The sequence below is a fragment of the Gobius niger genome (genome assembly GCF_951799975.1).
Source record: "Gobius niger genome assembly, chromosome: 22".
Taxonomy (NCBI): domain Eukaryota; kingdom Metazoa; phylum Chordata; class Actinopteri; order Gobiiformes; family Gobiidae; genus Gobius; species Gobius niger.
The window spans coordinates 6,578,354-6,603,266 of record NC_136873.1 but is presented as its reverse complement, the minus strand read 5'-3'; the positions used below and the strand labels follow the sequence as shown (position 1 = coordinate 6,603,266).

Sequence of the window (24,913 nt, the reverse complement as noted above, 5' to 3'; positions counted from 1 at the left end):
AACCCTTCCCGTAGTCCCTGTGGGGGTAATACAAGTGTTTATGTGATAATTGGAGGGTCTTTCATCTCCCCCTGGTGTCTCTGCCCAGAAAACCATGTTTGCAACTTGTCTGCCACCGGACCGGAGCCACCAATACACACTAATAGAATCACGAAAGAAGAAGCTAACATGCTAACGGCTTGGATTTGACGTGGGCCGCATGAGTTGCTCTGGACTGGACCCTTCCTACAGTGATTTTCCAGTGTAGTTGTTTGTAGTTGCTTCCGCTCCTTCCAAGACTCCAGTTCGTCTCACTCCACTTTACAGCAGAGGCCCATATGGGGTCATTAAGAGTACCTTCCCGCGGGCAGCGTGGCGGCAGCTTCAGTCGCCTTCTAATGAAGTGGGAGTAGCCGGCGGCCGAGCGCGCCATATGCCCCGCTCTCTCCTGCTGAGGCCCCGCATCCCCGAGCCTAAGGTGCTTGGGATAAAACATGGCTTCTTACGGGGAAGTGTAAAAGACACTCTCGGGGGAAATCGGTCTTCATTTTAACTTCATTTATTTATTCATTTGCTACTGTTTTGGCTCACATTGAACGACAACGAACTACAGGAAGGACAGAGAGCGAGTGAGCAACAGGTGGCAGTCAAATTGTTATGCAAATTGTATTTCAGTGTCAAAAAGGTTAAAAAAAAAAAACTTTTTCAATGAAACTCATGGATGGTGTTGTGTCTCGGGCTCTTTGAATCACTGACATTAATCTCAGACGCCTGGGATGATTAGTTTTCAGGTTAAGCCCAGTTAAGATGAAAAAGGGGTGTTCCACTTTATTAAGCAGATCATCATTTTCAAGCAATATGGGAAAGAAAAAGGATCTCTCTGCTGATGGAAAGCGTGAAATAGTTGAATGGCTTGGTCTAGGTATGAAAACCTTCGATATTTCATGAAAGATTAAGCGTAATCATCGTACTGATCAGAGATTTGTGGATGATTCAGAGCTCACACAGGTTTGTGAAGATAAAGGCACATTATTTCTGCCAGACAAACACATCAGATTAAGAGAACAGCTGCTACAAAACAGGCATTTGAAGCTGCTGGTGCCTCTGGAGTCTCCCGGACATCAAGGTGTAGGACCCTCCAGAGGCTCTCATGGGGAGAGAGTTATTCAGCCCCCCTGAAAAACATGTGTGACTGACAACTGTCTTCTATGCTACAAAAAGAAGAGCCGTGTTTTCCCGAACAAGATCATCTTCATCATGACAACGCACCATGTCATACTGTAAAGAATATCTCTGCATCACTGGCTGCTATGGGCATAAAAGGAGAGAAACTCATGATGTGGACCAGGGCTGGACTGGCCATCGGGAGATTACATTACATTTATGCAATTACACATCTCCTCCACTAGAGGGATGTGACGCCTTTTATACCCTTCTGGTGGCGCTTTCTTGAGTCATGGTTCCCAGATAATCTCGTATGAGAAAGTAAATGTTTTTTTTCATTTACTAAACTCACTAAATATGCCAGACTACGGGACTATTTCCTGTGGGTTATTAGCCGGTCACTGAAGGCTGGTCTCAGAGCGAGTCATTCTCCGCAGCTATTACGAGGATCTCAGTCAGGCTCAACGACACAACATCAGCACAGAATCACAACACAACAGGACTAACCCGGAAACACTTTTCCGTGGAAGTAAACACCGATATGCGGCACTCGTGGGCAGGAGTTATTTACCTTTTACGCTGTTTAACCTGAAGCTAAAGCTAGCTAGCTCAACCAGCTCAACTGTTTATGGAAACAGCTGCGGTGGAGTCGCTCACACCTGGGACCCCCCAACTGAAACTTTTATGTTTGACTTTACTAATCCAGACAAAGATGCTTCAATGCAGGATCATTTTATGTTCGCCTGAAAATGATGAATAGCCTTAACCGTTTTCAATAGAAATGTAAAGCTCATATGTTATTAACAGTAGCTAACCTAGCTGCTCACTCTCCTCTACTAACATTTATCAAACGTTCTGTTTTGGCCAAAAACGTTCGATTTGTAGCTTATTGTTTTGCTCATCACCTAAACTATTGCATTGAATATGACTGTTTTTTTCTTTAGAGCCAAAAGTCCCGGGCCGATTTTTTCTGCCAGTCCAGCCATGATGTGGACCCCCTCCTCCCCTGACATCAACCCTATTGAGAACCTTTGGAGCCTCAACAAGCAAAACATCTATGAGGGTGGGAGGCAGTTTTCATCCAAACAAATCCAAGCAGAAACTCTCCAAAACGAAAGGTCGCAGTGGCCCCCGAAGAGGAATAATCAGAAACTTTCTGTAATAACGAGAATATCTGATGCCAAAACAACGCAAACAGAAGTTTAACAAGGACGTTCAGAAATGGCATGAATAATACCGAGAAGAAACCAGTAGAAAGCGACGGTGGAAACAATTTCATCACAGCAGTGGAGAGAATAATGAGCTAAACCAAAGGGCCTTGACGGAAGGAAAGTGTTTTGATGCCACGCTGCCTGCTGAGCGGTTTACAACACAGACGAAAGCGGGAAAGCGAAGTTCAACGAGGGCGTCGGCAACAGTGCTGCATCTCAGAATGATTCAGTATGAGAACCGAGTACTTTAGGCGTCGCGTATGGAGGATTTGATCAGTTAGACTCCACCTATACTGTACATGTCCCCACAAAAGGAGACTGTGCTTGTCTGTGAACTATTGTGAAGTAGATTTAGTCACTGTGATAGAAAGTAAAATACAAATACAGTTGCGAAAGCAGTACTAAATGACTTGTTTACCTTAATAAATCCTTTCCGTAGTCCCTCTGGGGGTGATATAAGTGTTAATGGGATGATTGGGGGGTCTTTGGACTGAAAACCACCGGACCGGAGTCACCAATACACACTAATGGGATCATGAAGAAGAAGCTAACAGGCTAATGGGCAAAGCTAACTGCGGGCTAGCGCCACTTAAACAGTATTTACAGCCAAGTTTGAGTGAAAAACATTACTTCCATTGTGTAATTGGATGTACAATATCCCTCTGTCCCGTCGCCTTTTCTGTCAGCGAAGTATTTACTCTCACGGAAAATTAATAGGTAAAAAAAATCGCAACTTGCTACGACACCTGCAGTTGCGGTTGTGGCCTCTAGGGGCATGAGATACTTAGTAACTGCTACAAAAGGCCAAATCTGCAAAAATGTGGATTCAGTGACATTTTCTGTCAGGTATTCACTCTGTCATGACATCCTGATGCAAAGGCAAAAAAAAAAAATGGAGATTTTTTTGAGCTGCATAATCAGGGCCAACGTCACTGCTGAGGTGGGACGCAGTGAGACAGTCATTTTGAATTTCTGAAAAGATCCTGAGGGTTATGGAACATTTCCCTAGTACTGACGAGACGAGTCCTTTAAAGACGGGTTTTGTTTTTGAAGCCCTTCAGTCGCAGATGCCTCTGATGGTCATTGAGGTGCAGTCGGCCATTTTTCTCAATCTTTAAAGTGCAAAATCGACTTTTTCTAGCTTTCCATCATGTTATTCTGTCACTCCCTCATTAAAAACATGCCTGAAGTGTTGCCTTGGCACATTCACGTATTTCTGAGTAATCTGTAAAAACTCTGATGGCGGCCATTTTAGGGATAGGTTTGCCTGAGTCCTCCTAGGAACGCCCCCACCTCCTGGAGACGCCTCCGAGCTTTCGTCACCAGCCGAGTAACCAACCACCAGGGGCCACCAGTCCCGCCTCAACCGAGCTTTACCCAAATTGAAAAGCTAAAAAGAAATAGCGAGAAAAAGAGGATGAAAACATGAGAAAAACACGGACAAAAAAAGACAACAAAAAATGATAGAAAAAATAATTAAAAAATCAACAATGTGACAAAATGTGACAAAAATGTGACAAAAATGTGACAAAAATGTGACAAAAATTCAACAAAAATTCAACAAAAATTCAACAAAAATTCAACAAAAAAGTGACAAAAATTCAACTAAAATGTGACAAAAATGTGACAAAAATTCAACAAAAATTCAACAAAAATTCAACAAAAATTCAACAAAAATTCAACAAAAATTCAATAAAAATGTGACAAAAACTTAACAAACAAATTACAAAAAATCAACAAAAATGTGACAAAAATTCAACAAAAATTCAACAAAAACTAAACAAAAATGTGACAAAAATGTGACAAAAATTCAACAAAAAAGTGACAAAAATTCAACAAAAATGTGACAAAAATTCAATAAAAATGTGACAAAAACTTAACAAACAAATTACAAAAATTCAACAAAAAGTGACAAAAAGCTCAACCAAAAAGTAACAAAAATGTGATAAAAAATCAACGAAAATGTAACAAACATGTGACAAAAATGTGACAAAAATTCAACAAAAATTCAACAAAAATGCGACAAAAATTCAACAAAAATTCAACAAAAATTCAACAAAAATTCAACAAAAATGCGAAAAAAATGTGACAAAAATTCAACAAAAATTCAACAAAAATTCAATAAAAATTCAACAAAAATTCAACAAAAATGCGGAAAAAAATGTGACAAAAATTCAACAAAAATGTGACAAAAATTCAATAAAAATGTGACAAAAACTTAACAAACAAATTACAAAAATTCTACAAAAAGTGACCAAAAGCTCAACCAAAAAGTGACAAAAATTCAACAAAAATGTCACAAAAACTAAAAAAAAAAAAAAAAAACATACAAAAGGTGACACAACACAGCAACAGCGCGAGGAAAAAGGTCAGTTTTGTGGGTCTTAGCTTTCAAATGAGGTGTTACACAGCCAAAAGAGGACAGAATGCATTTGGTTTAGGCGCTTGGTAAGAGGTTAAAACATGTATTTGTGGAAACGCTCAGGTTCTTAAAGAGACAGAGGCCTATTTCAAGACATTCACTACAGCCATTTTGAGAGAGACATTTTATACAAGGCAGTTATTCTAATTTACTGCATTTACAGACCAACAGAAGGTTTGCTCATCGTTGTAGTGTGATATAGACTGGTGCTGTGGGAACAACAGTGACTCACGCTGTAGAGGATGTCCGTCCAGCCCTCCATGGTGATGCACTGGAACACGGTGAGCACGGCGAACAGGATGTTGTCGAAGTTGGTGATGCCGAAGTTGGGCCCGGTCCAGTAGACCCTGCACTCGGTCCCGTCCGGGCAGAGGCGGGCGGGGGGCTCCACGCCGCACGGCCAGTCCGCTGCGCGCTCGCCTGGGGGGGACGCAGAAAACACGGTCATCTTTACCGGCTACTCTCTTTATTTTACAGTGTGTTTGAGTGTGAGGCGTTCAAGGGTTGCAGGAAATAAAACATCTGCACTGTAAGCTTAGTTCAAAATGGAAATATAAATGCCAAAAAAAAGAAACAGACTTACATGAAAGTTGCAGTTTAGTATCAAAATGTTAACTTACTCAGAGCTAAATATCTTTTTTTTTTTGCTCATAAATGTGAGAGATTAAGGCGAGACACTGCAGGTGAGTAGGGAAAAATAAATAAATGTAGAGACATAAATTTAAAACTTTTGCTGAACTTTACAGATATAAATATGAGAAAAAAATATAGTGCATTTTTTCTGTCATTTTATATTTTCACAAAAAAATAAGGCATTTTGAGCATTAAAATTTCCAAAATTGCCTATATTTTGGGCAACGAACTCAAAATAATGAATTGAGCCAGATTAAATGTTATGGTTTTATTTTATTGACATATTAGTAACTAAGATTTTTTCAGTTCAGATTTTGGATATTCTGTTTAGTTTTTCAATAAACTAATCATCAGTGAAAAAATCTGTAAAAACTCAAATTTCGCCTGTTTTTTTGGTTGAATAAATCAGGTTTGGAATTAGATATTAAAAAATCCTTCTGAAAAAACCTTCAAAATCTTGTTGTGTCTCAGCCTGTAAAGTTTGGAGTCTGTGGGAGCTTCTATAAGGGCTCAGGCTCTGCCCGAGTGTGGCTTCTCTAATTCAGAGAAAACCAGCCCTGAAGTTTTGTAGCGAGTGCGCATGCTCGGCCCGTTTTTCGACTCTTCCGCACCAGCGTCTCGTAGGAGGAAAAACACCATATTTGGGTGAAAGCGTCATCACGGGGCCCCTTAGCAGGACACGTGGATGTCAAATCTGTCAATATTTATGAATGAAAACCCGCTTGAAAGACGGCGTTTCTACGCGGCGCAGCAGCTACTTCCTGGTTGGAGATGTCTGTTTCTCATTGAATCCATCATGAGGACAATGTTTACAGTTTGGTAGTTAGAATCCACTGTAAGAGGAAGGATGCAAACTTTTAAATGAAGTCGATCAATTTACCTTTGACCCTGTTATGCTCGATTTACCTTTATCACAGGGGTATAGGCAACGTCAGGCCCGAGTGCCAAAACCGGCCCTTGATCATGGAACCTCTGGCCCATAAGAGAATCGGAATCAGAGTCCCTTTATTGTTGCCTTTATTGAAGATATTGAGGAATATTACTACACAAATCAGGATCAAGTACTGTAAATGTGAAAAATACGGTCAATTCATGTTTAGTTAGCATAGCTTGTTAGCAGAACACCCATTTAGGCCATATATGATGTATAACGCTGGCATAATAGAAACAGTCCCATCCAGTTACTGTCACATGTCTGCTTCATGGTAAAATATCCCTTTTATTTTTTGCATCAGTTTTTTTTTTAAAATTCTAATAGTAAGAATTTAACAGCGTGACGCTAATGCTATGCTAATCAGCTCTGTGCTAACTCATGGACATGAAACACACATGGTTAAATTGAGTGTTTTCTTTCTTGTAAACTGCGCAAAAGTAGAATTTAAACTCGAAAAAAAAAAAAAAAAAAATCAATACTAATAATCAATGGGATATTAAAGGTCGGATCCAGACACGTGACTGGCTCCAGGCCTACAATTGGAGGGTTCGGCCCTTGGTTCTTTGAAGATGAAGAAAATCGGACCTAAACACAATAGTTGTATTATATTCCAGCATTTTAGGCTTTAGAAACATTGCAATAACATATTAATACAGAATAATAAGAGCCTAATAATAAACTAGGACTACTCAGAACTAAACCAGGATTAAATCAGGGCAAAGCATGATATATCAGGGCTAAAGCAGGACTAAATCCCATAAACCAGACCAAAGGCCTGATACAGGCATGTGAGACCAGCTCATCTCAAACAACATGAGTAACTCCCGTCAGCCACTGCTCCTCAGCTGAGGGACAAGCGCTGACCAAACCCTGAGTCGCTGTTCTGTCCAGACCTCCAGCTTTATGATCAAAGTGAAAGAAGCTCATCCACATATTCAGCCTCTCTTTTGCCTGTTAACTTCACAAAGAGCATCTCTGCGCTTGTACTTTTCACACAAAGACGAATGAAGTCGGGGGAGAAAGGAAGAAAATGCACCTGTCAGATTCATGATTCAGATGTTATTTAGTTAAGTTAGAGCCCAGAGAGCGAGGTTTAAACACGCGCTGCAGGTGCAGGACACTTATCCAAAACTCACGCACCATCAGCTTCATCGTCCACTTTACAAACATCCACAACTGAACTGGTGTTTCTGACCTGACAGTCGCTGGTCAAGCCCTTTGTAACGATGAAGACGACAGGGAAACATGTGGTCATCTGCCGCGGTGCGCGAAGAGAGCTGCTTCTGCGCGGGATAATCCAAACAAAAGTCCAAAAACACCCTGCACACTGTCAGTCCGTCCAACGATCAGCTCCTGTTCACTCAGTTTACACCGTTTAAAAGAGCCATGTTTTCATTTGAGCCGCGCTGTAGGAGAGACACTAGCGAGGCTGCAGCCACAGTGTCTGCTACGCAAAGCAGTGCGATTCCGGCGCGAATGCGCCGCGGAGCAACGCAAACGTGGCCGGGATGATGCCAAAAAATAGATATACTTATGGAAAATGAGGCGCAGGCCAGATTTAATTGGTTGGCGGGCCGGAGCTGGCCCGCGGGCCATTGAGTAGGCCTGTATTATAGTGTTCGAGGAAAATCCATGAACAAATGTAGCTAAAGTCTGTGCCTCCTCTTAAACCTGCCAGATCTGACATAAGGTCGGTCACAATTAGCAAAGAGTCATGAAATAACTAAAAATAGATCCAAACAGTATCAAGGAAATAAGTAAAGTTTCCCATTTGACTACATTGCACTGGGTTAGAAGGGTCAGTCACAAAATGGCCGCCATAACTGCCATTCGTTCCAGCGTGTTAGCATGGCCATGTCCTAATAAGAGTTTTATTAAAGATATTATAACCACCATGAATAAATCTTTACTTTACAGCCCTGACTGTTGTTTCTCCTGTTCTTACACCTAAATACAAAACAGGACGTTTTTTTTTTAAACTTAGGATTGCTAGTTTTAGTTCAGTCTTCTTTCTGCTCATTACTTTCGTGCCTCCAGCTGATGCCACTGATGATGTTGGCAGGAAAAGGGCCTGAACTAAAACAAGGACTGACCAAAGACTAAAGCAGAGACAAAGTGCTGCTCACGACATCCTCATTATTATCACGTCCTTGTTGTTCCCTCTGTGACTTCTGCACGGTCAGTTTCTCGGTGGACACATGTCTGACGCAGCCTGTCAGCGACGGGCCAAGTCGGGTTTGGTCCTGGCGCTCCCGTCTCCTCCTCCCTGACACCGATCCACAGGCCGACAGTGCGAGAGCCAGACCCCGGCCCGCCGCTGACACAAACACAAACCTCCCTGTACGTCCCGCGGCTCATGACGGGCCTCAGCGGTGTCATCCCATCAGAGGACCAGGCCCGGAGCCAAAGGATGACCAAAGGATTTGCAAGTCTGAATGTCCCGCCACGGAGCAGATGAGTTGGCGCAGCAGTCACTTTGTAAATGAGCGGACAAAGTAATATAGTCGGGGATACTTCATACGGCATTTACAGTCCTGTTTCTGCTATTTCAAAGTATAGGCATTTCCATGATATATTGTACCTCTACCGCTATTGAGAACAATTTTTTGTGAGAAATATAAATATTTTCTGGGGGTATTTTGCAAACCCGGAAGACGAGACGCTTCGATTCAGTTAACTCCGCCCCCTCTCTCTGAGCGGATCTGCCCATGCAACATTAGCAGTAAAATAAATATAAATATCACAGCAATAATACAGTTAAAAGGAGTTGACATCTGCAACACAGCTTCAATGGCTAACACACAAGCTAACACACACGCTAACACACAAGCTAACACACACACTAACACACAAGCTAACACACACGCTAACACACAAGCAGCTAACACACACGCTAACACACAAGCTAACACACATGCTAATACACAAGCTAATACACACAGTAACACACACGCAAACACACAAGCTAATACACAAGCTAATACACAAGCTAATACACACAGTAACACACGCAAACACACAAGCTAACACACATGCTAATACACAAGCTAACACACAAGCTAACACACACGCTAACACACACACGCTAACACACACGCTAATACACAAGCAGCTAACACACACGCTAACACACAAGCTAACACACATGCTAATACACAAGCTAACACACACGCTAACACACATGCTAACACACAAGCTAATACACAAGCTAATACACAAGCTAATACACACAGTAACACACACGCAAATACACAAGCTAATACACACGCTAACACACACGCTAACACACACAAGCTAACATACAAGCCAACACACACGCTAACACACAAGCTGAATGACAATCACCCAATAGGAAGCTCATTAAATCTTTTTTTTCTGGCTCAGGCAGTTGTACATAGGTAAGGTAAGGAGCTTTATTTGTCATTATACAACAACTGTACAACGAAATTTGTCCTATACATTTGACCCATCCCTCGACACCACCGACGACCTCGACCCGTATGGAGCAGTGGGTAGTAGCGCGCCTGGACACCCATCTCCAGATGTGGAGCCAAGCTGACACATACAGTATAGCAGGGGTAGGCAAGTTTGCCGATTTTAATCATTGCCAAAACACCAAGGTCCGAACCTCACCATTGTAACTTTTTTTTTTCCTGCAAATGCTTTTACAGTGGTTCTCAAAACTCAAGTGGTGTGGCTTCAAGACCCACCACGACCCTAAGGTGACAAGCTGTGAACCAAATAAAACTGTCAATTGTCATGTATCGTCTCGAGTAAAACAGAACCAAAAAAAATTTCAAATGGAAAATTTTGATTTCATTTCATTCATTTTTTGTCCATTTTTTGTTATTTTTTGTCACAGTTTTTGTCACATTTTTGTACTTTTTTTGTCATTTTTTTATCACATTTTTGTAATTTTTTTATCAATTTTTTGTTATTTTTTCGTCATTTTTTTATCAATTTTTTGTAATTTTTTTGTCATATTTTTGTCAATTTTTTGTCATTTTTTCGTCCATTTTTTGTCACATTTTTGTCATTTTTTTGTCACATTTTGTGTTATTTTTTCGTAATTTTTAAATCAAATTTTTGTCATTTTTTGTCATTTTTTGTTATTTTTTTGTCATTTTTTATCAAATTTTTGTCATTTTTTTGTCATATTTTTGTTATTTTTTCGTAATTTTTTTTATCAAATTTGTGTCATTTTTTTGTCATATTTTTGTCACATTTTTTCGTCAATTTTTTTGTCACATTTTTGTCATTTTTTTGTCATTTTTTAATCGATTTTTTGTCATTTTTTTGTCATTTTTTTATCAAATTTGTGTAATTTTTTTGTCATATTTTTGTCAATTTCTTGTGACATTTTTGCCATTTTGTCATAAATTTTTCGTCCCTTTTTTGCCAACGTTTTCTCGCTTTTTTTGTCACATTTCCATCATTGTTTTCGTCTAAGTTTTCTTACTATTTTCACAGCTTTTTATCCACAAGCTTTTGGATTGGGGTAAAGCCAAACTGGAGAAAATGTGCTCGGTTCAGGTGGGAGTCAAGGGGTCAACCTATATAATTCTAAAAAAAAGACAAAGACAAAACAATGGCTAAAATAAAATGAATCAAACACATTTTCATTTCTCACTATCTGACATCAAGCCAGAATTTTTTTTGACATCATCTCTCCCGGTTATAGACCTGCTGCTGGAGCCCATTCACACCTCGCCCGGGGCCGCGGTCAGGCCTGATTGCTCCAATATCCTCCTGAGCACGGAACAGATGCGTCAAAAACGAGGGAAAGGAACACGGTTCTTAACAGCGTTTGCCGCCACCTGCCATCGATCTGCGGATTAAACCAGCAGTGGTCTGTCAGAGCCTGGGCAGACGAAACCCAGGGAATACCGGTCTTTACCGTACGCGCTGTGAGGGGCTGTCAAAGGCGCACATATGGCGGAGCTGATAATACACACTCTCTTTTTTAATGTGTGTAAGAACAATGATTAAAAAAAAATATGCTTTGACCATTCTAGATACAGAACAGATATTTTCTCCAGTTTGGCTTTACCCCAGTCCAAAAGCTTCTGGAAAAAAAGCTGTGAAAATAGCAATAAAACAATGATGGAAATGTGACAAAAAAGTGAGAAAACATTGAAAAAAAGTGACGAAAAATGTATGAAAAACTGGCAAAAATGTCACAAAAATGTCACAAGAAATTGACAAAAAATGGATTAAAAATTCACTAAAAATTGACAAAAAAATGACAAAAAAGTGACAAAAATGTGACAAAAAGTGACAAAAAATTGATTAAAAATTGACGAAAAAATGGACGAAAAAATGTCAAAAATGTGACAAAAAATTGATTAAAAATGACGAAAAAATGACAAAAATGTGACAAAAAAGTGACAAAAAATTGATTAAAAATTGACGAAAAAATGGACGAAAAAATGTCAAAAATGTGACAAAAAATTGATTAAAAATTGATTAAAAATTCTATATACAGAACAGATATTTTCTTCTTCATTAACACTTGGTTCATTCCAGCAGATTTGTTTACAATTCCTCATTAGAAAGAGCACATTGTGATCTTGTTATTTTCACCGTTTCACAAGTTTGACATGATGAGACTCGTACAGTTCCACCCATTTAACAGCCCTATAAAAGACTACATTAAAAGTTATTACATTATGAGTTATTACAAACAAAATGGCCACCCCATAGACTGTATATATAATGGACGGCTTCTGCTCACTCCTCCCCGTTTACCATGATGACCACGCACGAGGGGGAAATCATGGCGGGTTTACAGACTCCTCCTCCCCAGCTCTGACGAAGCATGTTCCTAAAAAGGGCATAAGGGGCGGGATCTTCACTGTAGACTCCGCCCTTGCGTGACGTGTAGCTCGCGCAGCTCCAATGCTAACAGTCCGACCCTCATCAAGTATGAGATTTCTAAAATTCTTCTTACGAAAACCAGCCTGGTTTCTTTAATTGTGACTAACCCAGCGTTATCTCAGGAGGAATATCTAGCCTAGTCTAGTGTTTAAAAAATAGAAACCAGGCGCTAAAGTTGTTTTTAACGTGTCTAGATGTTTGTGGCTCAGGGCTTTCTCTTGGAGAGGTCAGAGCTGAGCTGTTGAAGCTAAATGCTAACTGGTAGCATGCTAACGTCTTGAGCAGCCTTAAACACTGACTCACTGGTTTCTTCAGATAAACGAGCGGCCGTGCTCATCTTCTTGAGCAGTGATTATGAGTAAATAAAAATGCCACTGTCAATCAGTCGTCTGAGTAGAGATATTGTTACGCGTTGTAGTACTGCATAATGCTACTTCGGTATTCAAAATGGCCGCCATAACAACAAAGGTCACATGACTGAAAGGCATGTATAGATACAGACGGCATCTCGTCATAGAAGGGGGCGTGGCTTCGCCGAGGGGGAAAATAGAATCTTTAGAGAAACACAATTTTCACTCTTTTTAGCCATTTTCTGTTGGAATATGAACTTATTTATCACATAAATAAAGTCAAGTGTAAATCGGGCCCATATGGATATTTTCTCACAGCCCATTGTTCAGTAGAAGTGAAAAAACGGCAGTTGTAGCAAGCGCGAGCTAACCGTTAGCATTAGCCCTTGCATTAGCAATTTTCTCTAATTATTCAAAAACTACTGTAACAAACGCTGAATTATGAATATAGCTTCTACTAAATAATGATACAAACAGCCCATAAATACATGAATAACGGAGAATGCTAACTCCATGCTACATGTTAGCATCGGGCTAATGCTAACTGTTAGCTAGCGCTAGCTACAACTGCCGTTTTTTCACTTCTACTGAACAATCTGCTGTGAGAAAATATCCATATGGACCCGATTTACACTTGACTTTATTTATGTGATAAATACGTTGATATTCCACCAGAAAATGGCTAAAAAGAGTGAAAATTGTGTCTCTCTAAAGATTCTATTTTCCCCCTCGGCGAGGCCACGCCCCCTTCTAAGCTCTATAAACAGCGTTATTAATCATCCTTACTGCCCTTTTCTGAAGAGTGACTCAATGAATCTGTTTTGTTTTGAAAGTATCGCCCCCAGATCTCAACACAAAAATGAAAATATGTTCACATTTTATGCTGTGGCTTGTGAAAAAAGTATAATGTATAATTATGAAGCATTGTGAGCTTGCAGGCTAGTTATTGTTAGCATTGCTGTGACAGTGATCACGAAAAATGACCCTGGTTTCATTGTTGTAAACAAAACAAAAGAACAGGGCCTGGAATAGGGTTAATGTTGCTTTTATATTCACACCTGCTGAATTTGTTCAATCTAAATAAAAAACACATTTCATATGGTTTGTGCTAGATCGTCTGCTCCGGAGGGACGGTCTGCTGTGAGTTTGTATAGATCTATGAGTTGGTTTGTCTAAAAAATACAAATAATCCTAATCCTTAATTAACCCCTTAACTCCCACCTGAACCGAGCACATTTTCTCCAGTTTGGCTTTACCCCAGGACAAAAGCTACTGGAAAAAAGCTGTGAAAATAGCAATAAAACAATGATGGAAATGTGACAAAAAAGTGAGAAAACATTGACAGAAAAGTAACGAAAAATTTATGAAAAAGGGGCAAAAATGTCACAAAAATATCACAAGAAATTGACATTAATTGATTAAAAATTGACGAAAAAATGACAAAAAATTGATTAAAAATTGATTAAAAATGGACGAAAAAATGACAAAAATGTGACGAAAAATTGATTAAAAATTGACGAAAAATGACAAAAAATGTGTCAAAAAATGTGACAAAAAATTTATTAAAAATTGATTAAAAATTGACGAAAAATGTGACAAAAAATTGATTAAAAATTGATTAAAAATGGACGAAAAATTGAGGAAAAAATGACAAAAATGTGACAAAAATGTGACAAAAATGTGACAAAAAATGGATTAAAAACGGATTAAAAATTGACGAAAAAGTGACGAAAAAGTGACAAAAAATTGACGAAAAATTGACGAAAAAATGACAAAAATGTGACAAAAAGGTGACAAAAAAGTGACAAAAAATTGATTAAAAATTGATTAAAAATGGACGAAAAATTGACGAAAAAATGACAAAAATGTGACAAAAAAGTGACAAAAAATTGACGAAAAAATGACAAAAATGTGACAAAAATGTGACAAAAATGTGACAAAAATTGACGAAAAATTGACGAAAAAAATGATTAAAAATTGACGAAAAATTGACGAAAAAATGACAAAAATGTGACGAAAAAGTGACAAAAATGTGACAAAAAATTGATTAAAAATTGACAAAAAATCACAAAAATGTGATAAAAAATCACAAAAAATTTACAAAAATGAGTTGAACACCCAACAAAAAAAAAAAATTGAAAAAAAAATGTGATGACGTGAGGAAAAAGATCCTCTCGGTTCAGGCGGGAGTTAAGAGGTTAACCATTTCCCTGGCCCTAACCTTAATTTGTGTCCTGATATCTCACGTTTTCACAGCAGACTGTCCCTCCGGAGCAGACGATCTAGCACTAACCATTTCATATTTATCCTCTGCGTTCGCGAGGCGCTCCCCACGTCGTCATGACAACAGCAGAGCCTGCTCCAGGGAAAGTCTGATGAATTGTTTTATAAGCTCTGCGTCTGGACATTGGTGAAGACTTGCAGGTGTGAAACGGCGTTACTGCCAGGGGATAAACGGCAGGAAACCGACTGTAAATTGAGTTCTGGAATGAGCATTAAAGGTCATGAGCTGCCATGTTTGCTGTGAGCTGTGAGCACCGGCCATGGGTTTGTATCAGTGGGACACGATAACAACTGCTGTGTCACAATCAGTGAATATCAGGCACTCTGTCTCTCTCTCTCTGCTTCGAACGGAAACTTAAACCGTTTTAAAATGAGGACATGGCTCTCACATCGGAGCTAGCTGAGCGTACATGGGTTTGGATTATTCTCACGAAGGACCGAGATCAAAAATGTAACCTACGACGCAAACTTCTAAATATTGTCCCGTTCACCCACTGTTTCTTAAACATTACGTTAATATTGAGCAAATGCAAATAATAAGCTCTGATTTACATTCGTATTAGTGTGATAAGAACCTTGGTATTGAGGAGTTCACGCTCTGAATAAGTCGTTCTCCTCTCAGACTTTACGCACAAGTTTTAACACATTTCTGTTGCAAAAGTCGTGTCCGTGACTCTGTTCAGATCAGGTTTAGTTTAGATCAATTTATCCTGCAATCTCACATTTTCCTAACATACATAGTAATATGCAGCCTCTATATAGGCCAGGGGTGTCCAAAGTGCGGCCCGGGGGCAAAATGCGGCCCTCAGACCAATCTTTGGTGGCCCTCTGCCTTTTTTCATCAGAGATAGTCCTTTTTATTTGAAATATAATAATTCCACACAATTCTAACCAAACAACCTTTTACTGTGAGACAGAGCTGGCATGAAGGTTTTGAGCAGAAATAAAGGTGTGGGCCGCAATTTAAACCTCTGCTAGTCAAAAGTTTTGCGGCACTAACCACCGATCTATGGCCCTTCACCCTGTGTACGCTTCAGTATGCGGCCCCCCATGAAAAAAGTTTGGACACCCCTGATATAGGCTATGTAAATGTCTTTAAAAAATGCTTATTATGAGAAATGGACGATATCATTGTCCATCACGATGGTTCACTGTAAACATCGTCAACGGCCAATTAAGGGAACATCGCCCAACCCTAGTTCTTATATTTGAAGAGTTTCGTGGCGCTAGGCTAGTGCTAGGCTACCGCATTTCTCCAATATCAGCTAGCCTGCATTAAAAACAGTGTGACCCGCTCCACAGAGCACCTGAGGCAAATCACTTATAACACCAGACTAACCATATAAATGTCTGTGTCCATAGAGTAATTTTAACCATTTTGCATTTAACCCCTTAACTCCCACCTGAACCGAGCACATTTTCTCCAGTTTGGCTTTACCCCAGTCCAAAAGCTTCTGGAAAAATGAAATAGCGACAGAACTGAGACGAAAACAATGATGAAAAAATGACAAAAATGTGACAAAAAAATGACAAAAAAATTGATTAAAAAAATGAGAAAAAAGCTACAAAATGAGTTAAATACCCCCCCAAAAAAGATGGAAAAAAATCTGATGACGTGAGGAAAAAGATCCATTTAGATGAGTTTTGTAGATCTTAGCTTTCAAATGAGGTAAAGCTGAACTGGAGAAAATGTGCTCGGTTCAGGCGGGAGTTAAGAGGTTAAAAGACCTTATATTTGAGCAGCATCAGCTTCGTGGTTGTGTAAGCTACGCGGCGGCGGAGTGATCTGCTAGAAAATAGTCCCTCAAAATGTGATCATTCATGTGATGCAAAGTCAGTTTTATTCCAAAAATTACTCTATAGAGACAGACACTTAATGGTTAGTCTGGTGTTATAAGTGATCTGCCTCAGGTGCTCTGTGGAGCGGGTCACACTGTCTTTAATGCAGGCTAGCTGATACCATAGACATGCACTAGCCTAGCACTAGCCTAACGTAACTCTTCAAATATAAGAACTGCATGTGTTCCAAAAAAAATATCTCCAGAAATCAGCAACACTCTGGATAACCAGGAAATGAGGCCCTATGTCAAAAATCCTGAAACATCCCTTTAACTTGTGGCATATAACTTGAACCCAAGAGTTTCCCACGCCTTTGTTCCAGAGAATGTTAAGTATGAGATGTCGGACTCACTGGAGTGTAGCTTGAAGCAGGTGTGATGAAACTTTCCCATGTAGAACTCCACGCCGATGATGGCGAACATGACGATGGCGAAGAAGAGCAGCAGGCCGATCTGCAGCAGGGGCACCATGGCCTTCATGATGGACTTCAGCACCACCTGCAGGCCTGGAGGAAAACACACAAGGTGGTAACATCAGCCTCTAAGACATACAGTGTGCAGCCTTTTTTTCACTGGTACAACCCACACAGCGCTCATTAAACCCTTGTTTTATTTTGGATTGTCTTTCCCCTGGGCCAAAGCGAGCGATACTGATATGAACAGACCTCGGATTTGCCAGAGGAAGGAGAAGACAGCCCTCTGAAAGTGGCCTGTCGTACGGGATTGTGTGGCCTGTTGTACGGGAGGCTACCCTGTTAGTTTACCTTCATATTTGTCTTTTAGCTGCGTCTGTCCTCTAGTTTTTAGCTTGACACTTTTGCATAATTTCTTAAACTCCATCAAAGAGCAGTATCTGGCCAGAGAGTTTGTTGTCGCTGCCTTCATCAGATGTGTATTGCAGAGGTGCTGGTGCATAGTGTTTCCAGAGCCGTGGGGCGCTGAGGGACAAAATTTACCCCTAAAATACTTTTTCTGCGCTTAAATCCTATTTATTAACCTCTTAACTCCCGCCTGAACCGAGAGCATTTTCTCCTGTTCAGCTTTACCCAAATCCTGCAGGCCAGTGTAGCGCCTCATTTGAAAGACCTACAAAAGTAAATGGATCTTTTTCCTCACGTCAGATTTTTTTTCATCACTTTTTTTGTTGGGCAGTCATCGTCAAATTTTCGTGACTTTTTTGTCAATTTTTCGTCAAATCATTTGCATTTTTTTGTCAAATTCTAATCACTTTTTCGTCCATTTTTCCTCAATTTTTCGTCAAATTTTTCTCACTTTTTTGTTAATTTGTTGTCAATTTTTTGTCATTTTTTGTCATTTTTTGTCCATTTTTTGTCCATTTTTGTCCATTTTTTGTCAATTTTTGTCAATTTTTTGTCCATTTTTGTCATTTTTTGTACATTTTTTGTCACTTTTTCGTCAAATTGTTCGCATTTTTTGTCAAATTGTTCGCATTTTTTGTCAGATTCTTATAACTTTTTCGTCCATTTTTCGTCAAATTTTTCTCACTTTTTTGTCAATTTGTTGTCAATTTTTGTCATTTTTTTGTTAATTTTTTGTCAAATTTTTGTCCATTTTTTGTCCATTTTTTGTCAATTTTTGTCAATTTTTGTATTTTTTAGTACATTTTTTGTCACTATTTCGTCAAATTGTTCGCATTTTTTGTCAGATTCTTATCACTTTTTCGTCCATTTTTTCTCAATTTTTCGTCAATGTTTTCTCACTTTTTTCACATTTCCATCATTGTTTTCGTCTCAGTTCTGTTGCTATTTTCACACCTTTTTCCCAGAAGCTTTTGGACTGGGGTAAAGCTGGAGAAAATGTGCTCGGTTCAGGCGGGAGTTAAGGGGTTGATATTGCCTGCAGTTCACAAACTGTCCACCAGGGGGTGCTGCAGCGTCCTCAGCACCCTGGGTTCCCACGGCCTTGAGTGTTTCCCATCCAGGACCATAATCACAGAAATGCTTTTAGTGATGAGCAACAGAAGCCACGTTTCGAACCGCTGACCCTCCGATCACAAGACGACCAGCAGATAATTATAAACAAGATTTGTGGTGGACTGTTTGAAATGGTGGTTTGAAATTTAGGTTACATTAATATTAACTACTCACATGAAGTAACCTGGTCATTACAAACATGTTCAATCAGTTATTTCTTAAACTAAAACACAAACACTTGGCTTCAGCAGTGGTTATTTTACTGTATTTGGCTTCTTTAGGTTGTTCTATCATAGTTTCTGACCCAGCCTTGATTAGTTTTCGCTAGCTTTAGCATGCTATTGCTAGCGCAGCATTTTGCGCGGCGATCAAAAATACATTTGCGAAGGTTAAAACTAACATAGCGGTTGGATTCTCCAGGTTCTAGGCTTTCCAATGATATGCAGCATGCCCATATTCACTTAGATTTAGGTGGTAAAAGTTGTGTTTTTAAGGCGTTGACAGCCAAAACTGGTATAGATACAGACGGCTAATGCTAACGTTAGCTAACGCTAGCTACAACTGCCGTTTTTTCACTTCTACAGAACAATCTGCTGTGAGAAAATATCCATATGGACCCGATTTACACTTGACTTTATTTGTATGTGATAAATAAGTTCATATTCCACCAGAAAATGGCTAAAAAGAGTGGAAAAAGTGTGTTTCCCAAAAGATTCTATTTTCCCCCTTGGCGAGGCCCCGCCCCCTTCTATGACGAGATGCCGTCTGTATCTATCGGCTCGGTATCGGATATTTGTAGCCGATACCCGATATCGTATTTTTTCCAGTATCAGATCAGTGCATGTAAGGTATCGAATTGTGAGGTATACCCAGAGGCCCCACCCCTCGGAGCAAACCCCTCCCATATCGAAACCACAACCTTCTGCAATTCATTCGTCTCCCATTCATGCTCAGTCCCTGCCATCCCGCTGCACTTCACTTCCCATAATGCCCCGGGGCGCTGTCCGCTCCGCTCCGTTCTGATTGGTAGCTCCACTCCTGTGCGTTTTGGCCTTTCGTGTTCAGATCCAGGTCAGCGAGCCGGACCTTCTGAACAGGCCTCGGGGCGCACCATTTTAGAGTCTGCTCCGAAACAGGCAAAAGTGATTCCATTGCTTGAGTCAGTCAGCTCTGTTACCTCATGCGGTGTGTGAGGAGTGACAAGGGGAGAGTGGGAAACAAAAGGCCCTGTAGGAACCGATTACGTAATAACAATAAACACTGTCGAGGGTTGAAATGGGATTAATTTTTACAAACAGTCCACAGTTACTGAGGTGTTATCAAATATGAATGATATCACATGTATTTTTGCTATATCGTTAAACCATGCGATTTCAAGAGCATTAAGTTGTTTGAGAGTTACCAGTTAAAGCAGTACTAACTCTTCCCCCTAGAGGCCATAAGCGCAACTGCAGGTGTAGTAGCAAGTTACGATTTTTTAACTTATTAATTGTCTTGGAGAGTAAATACTACGCTGACAGGAAAGGCGAAGGGACAGAGGGTTACAGTGCATCCAATTATACAATGGACATTTTTTTTTTCACTCAAACTTGGCTGTAAATACTGTTTAAAGTGACGCTAGCCAAGGCCGTGGGAACCCAGGGTGCTGAGGGCACTGCATAACCCCCTGGTGGATAGTTTGTGAACTGCAGGCAATATTAACCCCTTAACTCCCACCTGAGCCGAGCACATTTTCTCCAGCTTTACCCCCAGTTCCAAAAGCTTCTGGAAAAAAGGGGTGAAAATAGCGACAAAACTGAGACGAAAACAAGGATGGAAATGTGAAAAAAGTGAGGAAACATTGACGAAAAAGTGACAAAAAAGTGACGATAAAATGACAAAAAAATGGACAAAAAAATGGACAAAAAAATTGACCAAAAATGACCAAAAATGTGACAAAAAGTGATGTTAAATCGACAAAAAAAAAGACAAAAAAATTACAAAAAATTACAAAAAAAAATTACAAAAATTGACAAAAAATGTGACAAAAAAGTGACGATAAAATGACTAAAAAAACGACTAAAAAAAGACAAAAAATGACCAAAAAAATTGACAAAAAATGTGACAAAAAAGTGACGATAAAATGACAGAAAAAAAAACGGACAAAAATTGACAAAAAAAAGGCAAAAAATGACAAAAAATGTGACAAAAAAATGACATAAGAATTGACAAAAAAGTTACAAAAATGAGTTGAATACCCGCATGTGCCTGAGGAGGGGGTCTGGCTCCCGGACTATAAGTTAAGATGAGATGGCCTTTATTGATCTCACAATGGAGAAATTCACTTGTTGCATTCTGTAGTAAATAGAGGCATCTTTTATACAATGACTGCCAAAAACTTTTAGTTGTTTAATGGGTTTCTGAAAATAAAGCCAGCCATGATGTATCATTACAGTATAAACTGAATGTATTACATTTGCGATTCATCTTGTCACGCCAATAATGAAATAACTCATTACATTATCAGCGGCACATCTTTATTATGTCATTGGCTCCACAGTGTTATTATCGGCTTTGGTCAAATTTATTTTGTTATCAGCTGTTATCACGTTATGCCCTAAACGCGCATTTTGACACCTGCGATTTCAGAGTTTGGACGTGATGCTACTTAAGGTCAGCAGACACTACACGATTTTTCTAGTCTTAAACGATTTTATATAGAATGGGGGGTCCAACTAATCGATTAATCGACAACTAATCGATTACTAAAATAGTTGTCAACTATTTCAGTAATCGATTAATCGTTTTCTAGTGAACACAGACTCAAATAGAGCAAAAATGACATGACATTTGTGTATTTTGGATGAAAACCTACTTTGTTTTTAAAGTGAGGGTCTGCAGTGTTTTGTACATTGTAAATTTCATAAATATCTGTCTTTGTCTCGTCCAATCAGAAGCAGAATTAGCACAAAGAGCCTCCTACAAATGTTTACTTTAAGTTTACTCCATCAACATGTCCTCAAGCGGCGCCACTTTAGCTTTATGTGGTCAAAAAAATGAAAAAAAAATACAATTTCCATGCACCTTTCACAGCCAAGCGATTAATCGTGAAAATAATCGGTAGATAAATCGATTATCAAAATAATCGTTAGCTGCAGCCCTAGTCTGGGGGTTCACACATAACGACTGAGAATCGTAAGAGTGAACGCATTACACGACTCTGAACAGCTGATGTTTTATAACACTGTCTGTCGTCTCTACGGCTTCCAAAACTGACCCCAAATCCGCAAAGACAGGCCTGTGTTTGTGAGCGCGGGATAACGTGTGCGGGTCCCGATTGGTCAACGGTGTCAACAATGTCACAACACCGCAGCGCTAGCTTACTGCTACTACGAAGCTTCAACTTGGCTATAGTTCTGTCAAATGGAGATAAAAGTTGGCGACAGGAAGAAGCGGGACGTATTTCAGTGGATTTAATAAGAAAAGGAGACGGACCTCAGCCCAGAGATGGAGACAGCGGAGAAAGCGTGAGGCTAGCCGCCGTTAGCCGCCGTTAGCCGCCGTTAGCAGTGAGGTGAAGCTGAACAGTTCGTCTCCAAACTCAGTAAGAGCCGCTAAACTCTGTTCGTGGTTGAAATGTAGCTGGAAAAGGTGTTTGTCGTGAACTTTTGGTGATATAAAGTTGTGCTGTTTCGTGTGTGGGGCTGTGGCCATGAAATGAGTGAGGAAAAGGAGGCACGGCGGTGTTTTCCTGTCTTTATATCACTCTGTCATTCACATTTGGGACGGTAAAATCACCCACGTTTCTCCCGTGCGTCCAAAATCAGGCTTAAAAGAGAATTAGAGCAAAATCGGGCATAAAAGTCGTGTAGTGTGTGCAGACCTTAAGCTGCCGGCAAAAAATGTCAAGTATTGAAATTGATTTTTAGAGGATAATTGAGACCAGGGGTGGACTGGGACTGAAAAACAGCCCTGGACTCTGACCAGCCTGGCCCACGTAATTGTGCCCTTCCACAAATACATATTTCAACCTCTTACCCCCCGCCTTAACCGAGTGCATTTTCCCCAGGTCGACTTTTTTTAAATTTATTTATTTTATTGGTATCATCAGCAAAAAGAACGGGAAAGGTGGTCGTAGAAACAGAAGCAAAATCATTAATATAAATAATAAATAATAGTGGTCCCAAAAGTGACCCTTGTGGTGCACCATACTCCACGGAATTCCTTTTAGATTCATGTTTTTTTTCAATCATTTTATGTTGTGTTTTTATCACGTTTTTGTAGTTTTTTTGTCCGTGTTTTTCTCATGTTTTCATCACACTTTTGAATTTTTGTCATTTTTATGTTGAATTTTTGTCATTTTTTTGTTGAATTTTTGTCATGTTTTTGTCACATTTTTGTTGAATTATTGTCATTTTTTTGTTGAGTTTTTGTCACATTTTTGTTGAATTTTTGTCACATCTTTGTTGAATTTTTGTCACATCTTTGTTGAATTTTTGTCACATTTTTGTTGAATTTTTGTCACATCTTTGTTGAATTTTTGTCACATTTTTGTTTAATTTTTGTCATTTTTTTTGTTGAGCTTTTGTCTCATTTTTGTTGCCTTTTCATCACATTTTTGTCACTTTTTTGTCATATTTTTGTTGTTTTTTTTCCATTATTTTTTCCATCATTTTATGTTGTGTTTTTATCACGTTTTTTGTAGTTTTTTCGTCCGTGTTTTTCTCATGTTTTTGTTGCCTTTTCATCACATTTTTGAATTTTTGTAATTTTTTTGTTGAATTTTTGTAATTTTTTGGTTGAATTTTGTCATTTTTTTGTTGAGTTTTTGTCACATTTTTGTTTAATTTTTGTCATTTTTTTGTTGAGTTTTTGTCACATCTTTGTTGAATTTTTGTCATTTTTTGTTTAATTTTTGTCATTTTTTGTTGAGCTTTTGTCACATTTTTGTTGCCTTTTCATCACATTTTTGTCACTTTTTTTGTCATATTTTTGTAGTTTTTTTTTCATTATTTTTTCTATCATTTTATGTTGTGTTTTCATCACGTTTTTGTAGTTTTTTTGTCCGTGTTTTTCTCATGTTTTTGTTGCCTTTTCATCACATTTTTTTTCACGCCCCCTTTACTGGGACGGCACTTCCCACTAATGTTGCAAGAATCACAAGCTCGACTGATAATACCTTTAGCTGAAAATTAACTTCCCTTTAGAGTCAACTACGTAGTCAGATTCCGATTTGTTAGATTCACTTTACATATTCTAGCTTCTTCAAACTTTCTTTTTCATTAACAAATCTAATGTAATCTATATTAAATCTTTAAAACTTTGACTCTTCTAGGGGGCTGCGCTCTGGTGTAAGCCGGCGTCAATGGAGTCATTCATGCTCCCAGGTCCATGTGATAATTGAGTTACTGCATTAATTCTTCCACACGTTTCTAATGTGTTATCAAAAGTTACCACCTGAGGGCAACGGAAGTCTGGAAATATACCAAAACGGAGAAGAAAGACTGAAGAATAGTGAAGGAAATGAGCAGTGAATCATATTTAAATAACTTTTACGAGATGTTGTTGAGCTTTTTACCACCTTCCAATGTTCAAGAACATGTCTGGGGCTGCACTGCAAAAAGTATTTAACTAGATCAGTATAAACATCTCAATTTGAGCAGAATAATCCAAATTTTAGTTGTTTTATTTATTTATTTATTTAGTTTTAAGTGGGACAATGTACATTAATGAACATTAGGACAATGTAAATGTACCCGAATTAGCCAAAAGGCTAGTTTTCACCGGTAGTCCCCCTGCCAGATCTCATAAGGCAACCTAAGAAGAGTAATTAAAAAATCACATACTACAGTAAAATACAATATAAAATGGAACAGTGTAGCAGACATAACAATAAGATAACCACATAACTTATATACACACACTCAAATAGTAGTTTAGTGTTCACAGATTTGCGTCTCAACCAGCCATTTTTTGGCACTCAATTTAAAAGACTGTTAAGATGGAGCCTCTCTTATTGATGGAGGTGCTGTGTTCCAGTGATGGGAGGCAGTGAAGGAGAAAACAGTCTGACTGAATGCAGATTTCCTCAAGGGGATTGTGCAGTCTCCTCTGGTGGTGCCTCTGGTGCTTCGGTTTGACTGGACAGTGATGAATGTGGAAATAGGGGGTGGAGCTAAATTGTGCAAAATTTTGTAAACGAACAGATATGGTGAAACTTCAGTAGATTGTCCCAGCTTAACAGCCTGTGTTTCTGTAAAATGTGACAATGGTGAAAACGTAAGGGTTTTTTATCAAGGACTTTCAGTG

At 39.1% G+C, this 24,913-nt stretch overlaps 1 protein-coding gene across 1 annotated transcript in view; it reads right to left on the bottom strand.

Annotated features, from left to right (window-relative positions):
* The window catches only part of LOC306981569 (putative voltage-dependent N-type calcium channel subunit alpha-1B), a gene marked incomplete at its 3' end in the record, with an annotated part of 221,568 nt that overhangs the window by 192,097 nt on the left and 4,558 nt on the right, over window positions 1-24,913 (bottom strand). The window contains exons 2-3 of the mRNA XM_079581177.1: window positions 17,045-17,197; window positions 5,009-5,196 (exon numbers count right to left, since the gene is read on the bottom strand). Of these exons, the coding sequence (XP_079437303.1) occupies window positions 5,009-5,196; window positions 17,045-17,171 (315 nt within the window). The 5' untranslated portion in view covers window positions 17,172-17,197. The remainder of the gene's footprint in view (window positions 1-5,008; window positions 5,197-17,044; window positions 17,198-24,913) is intronic.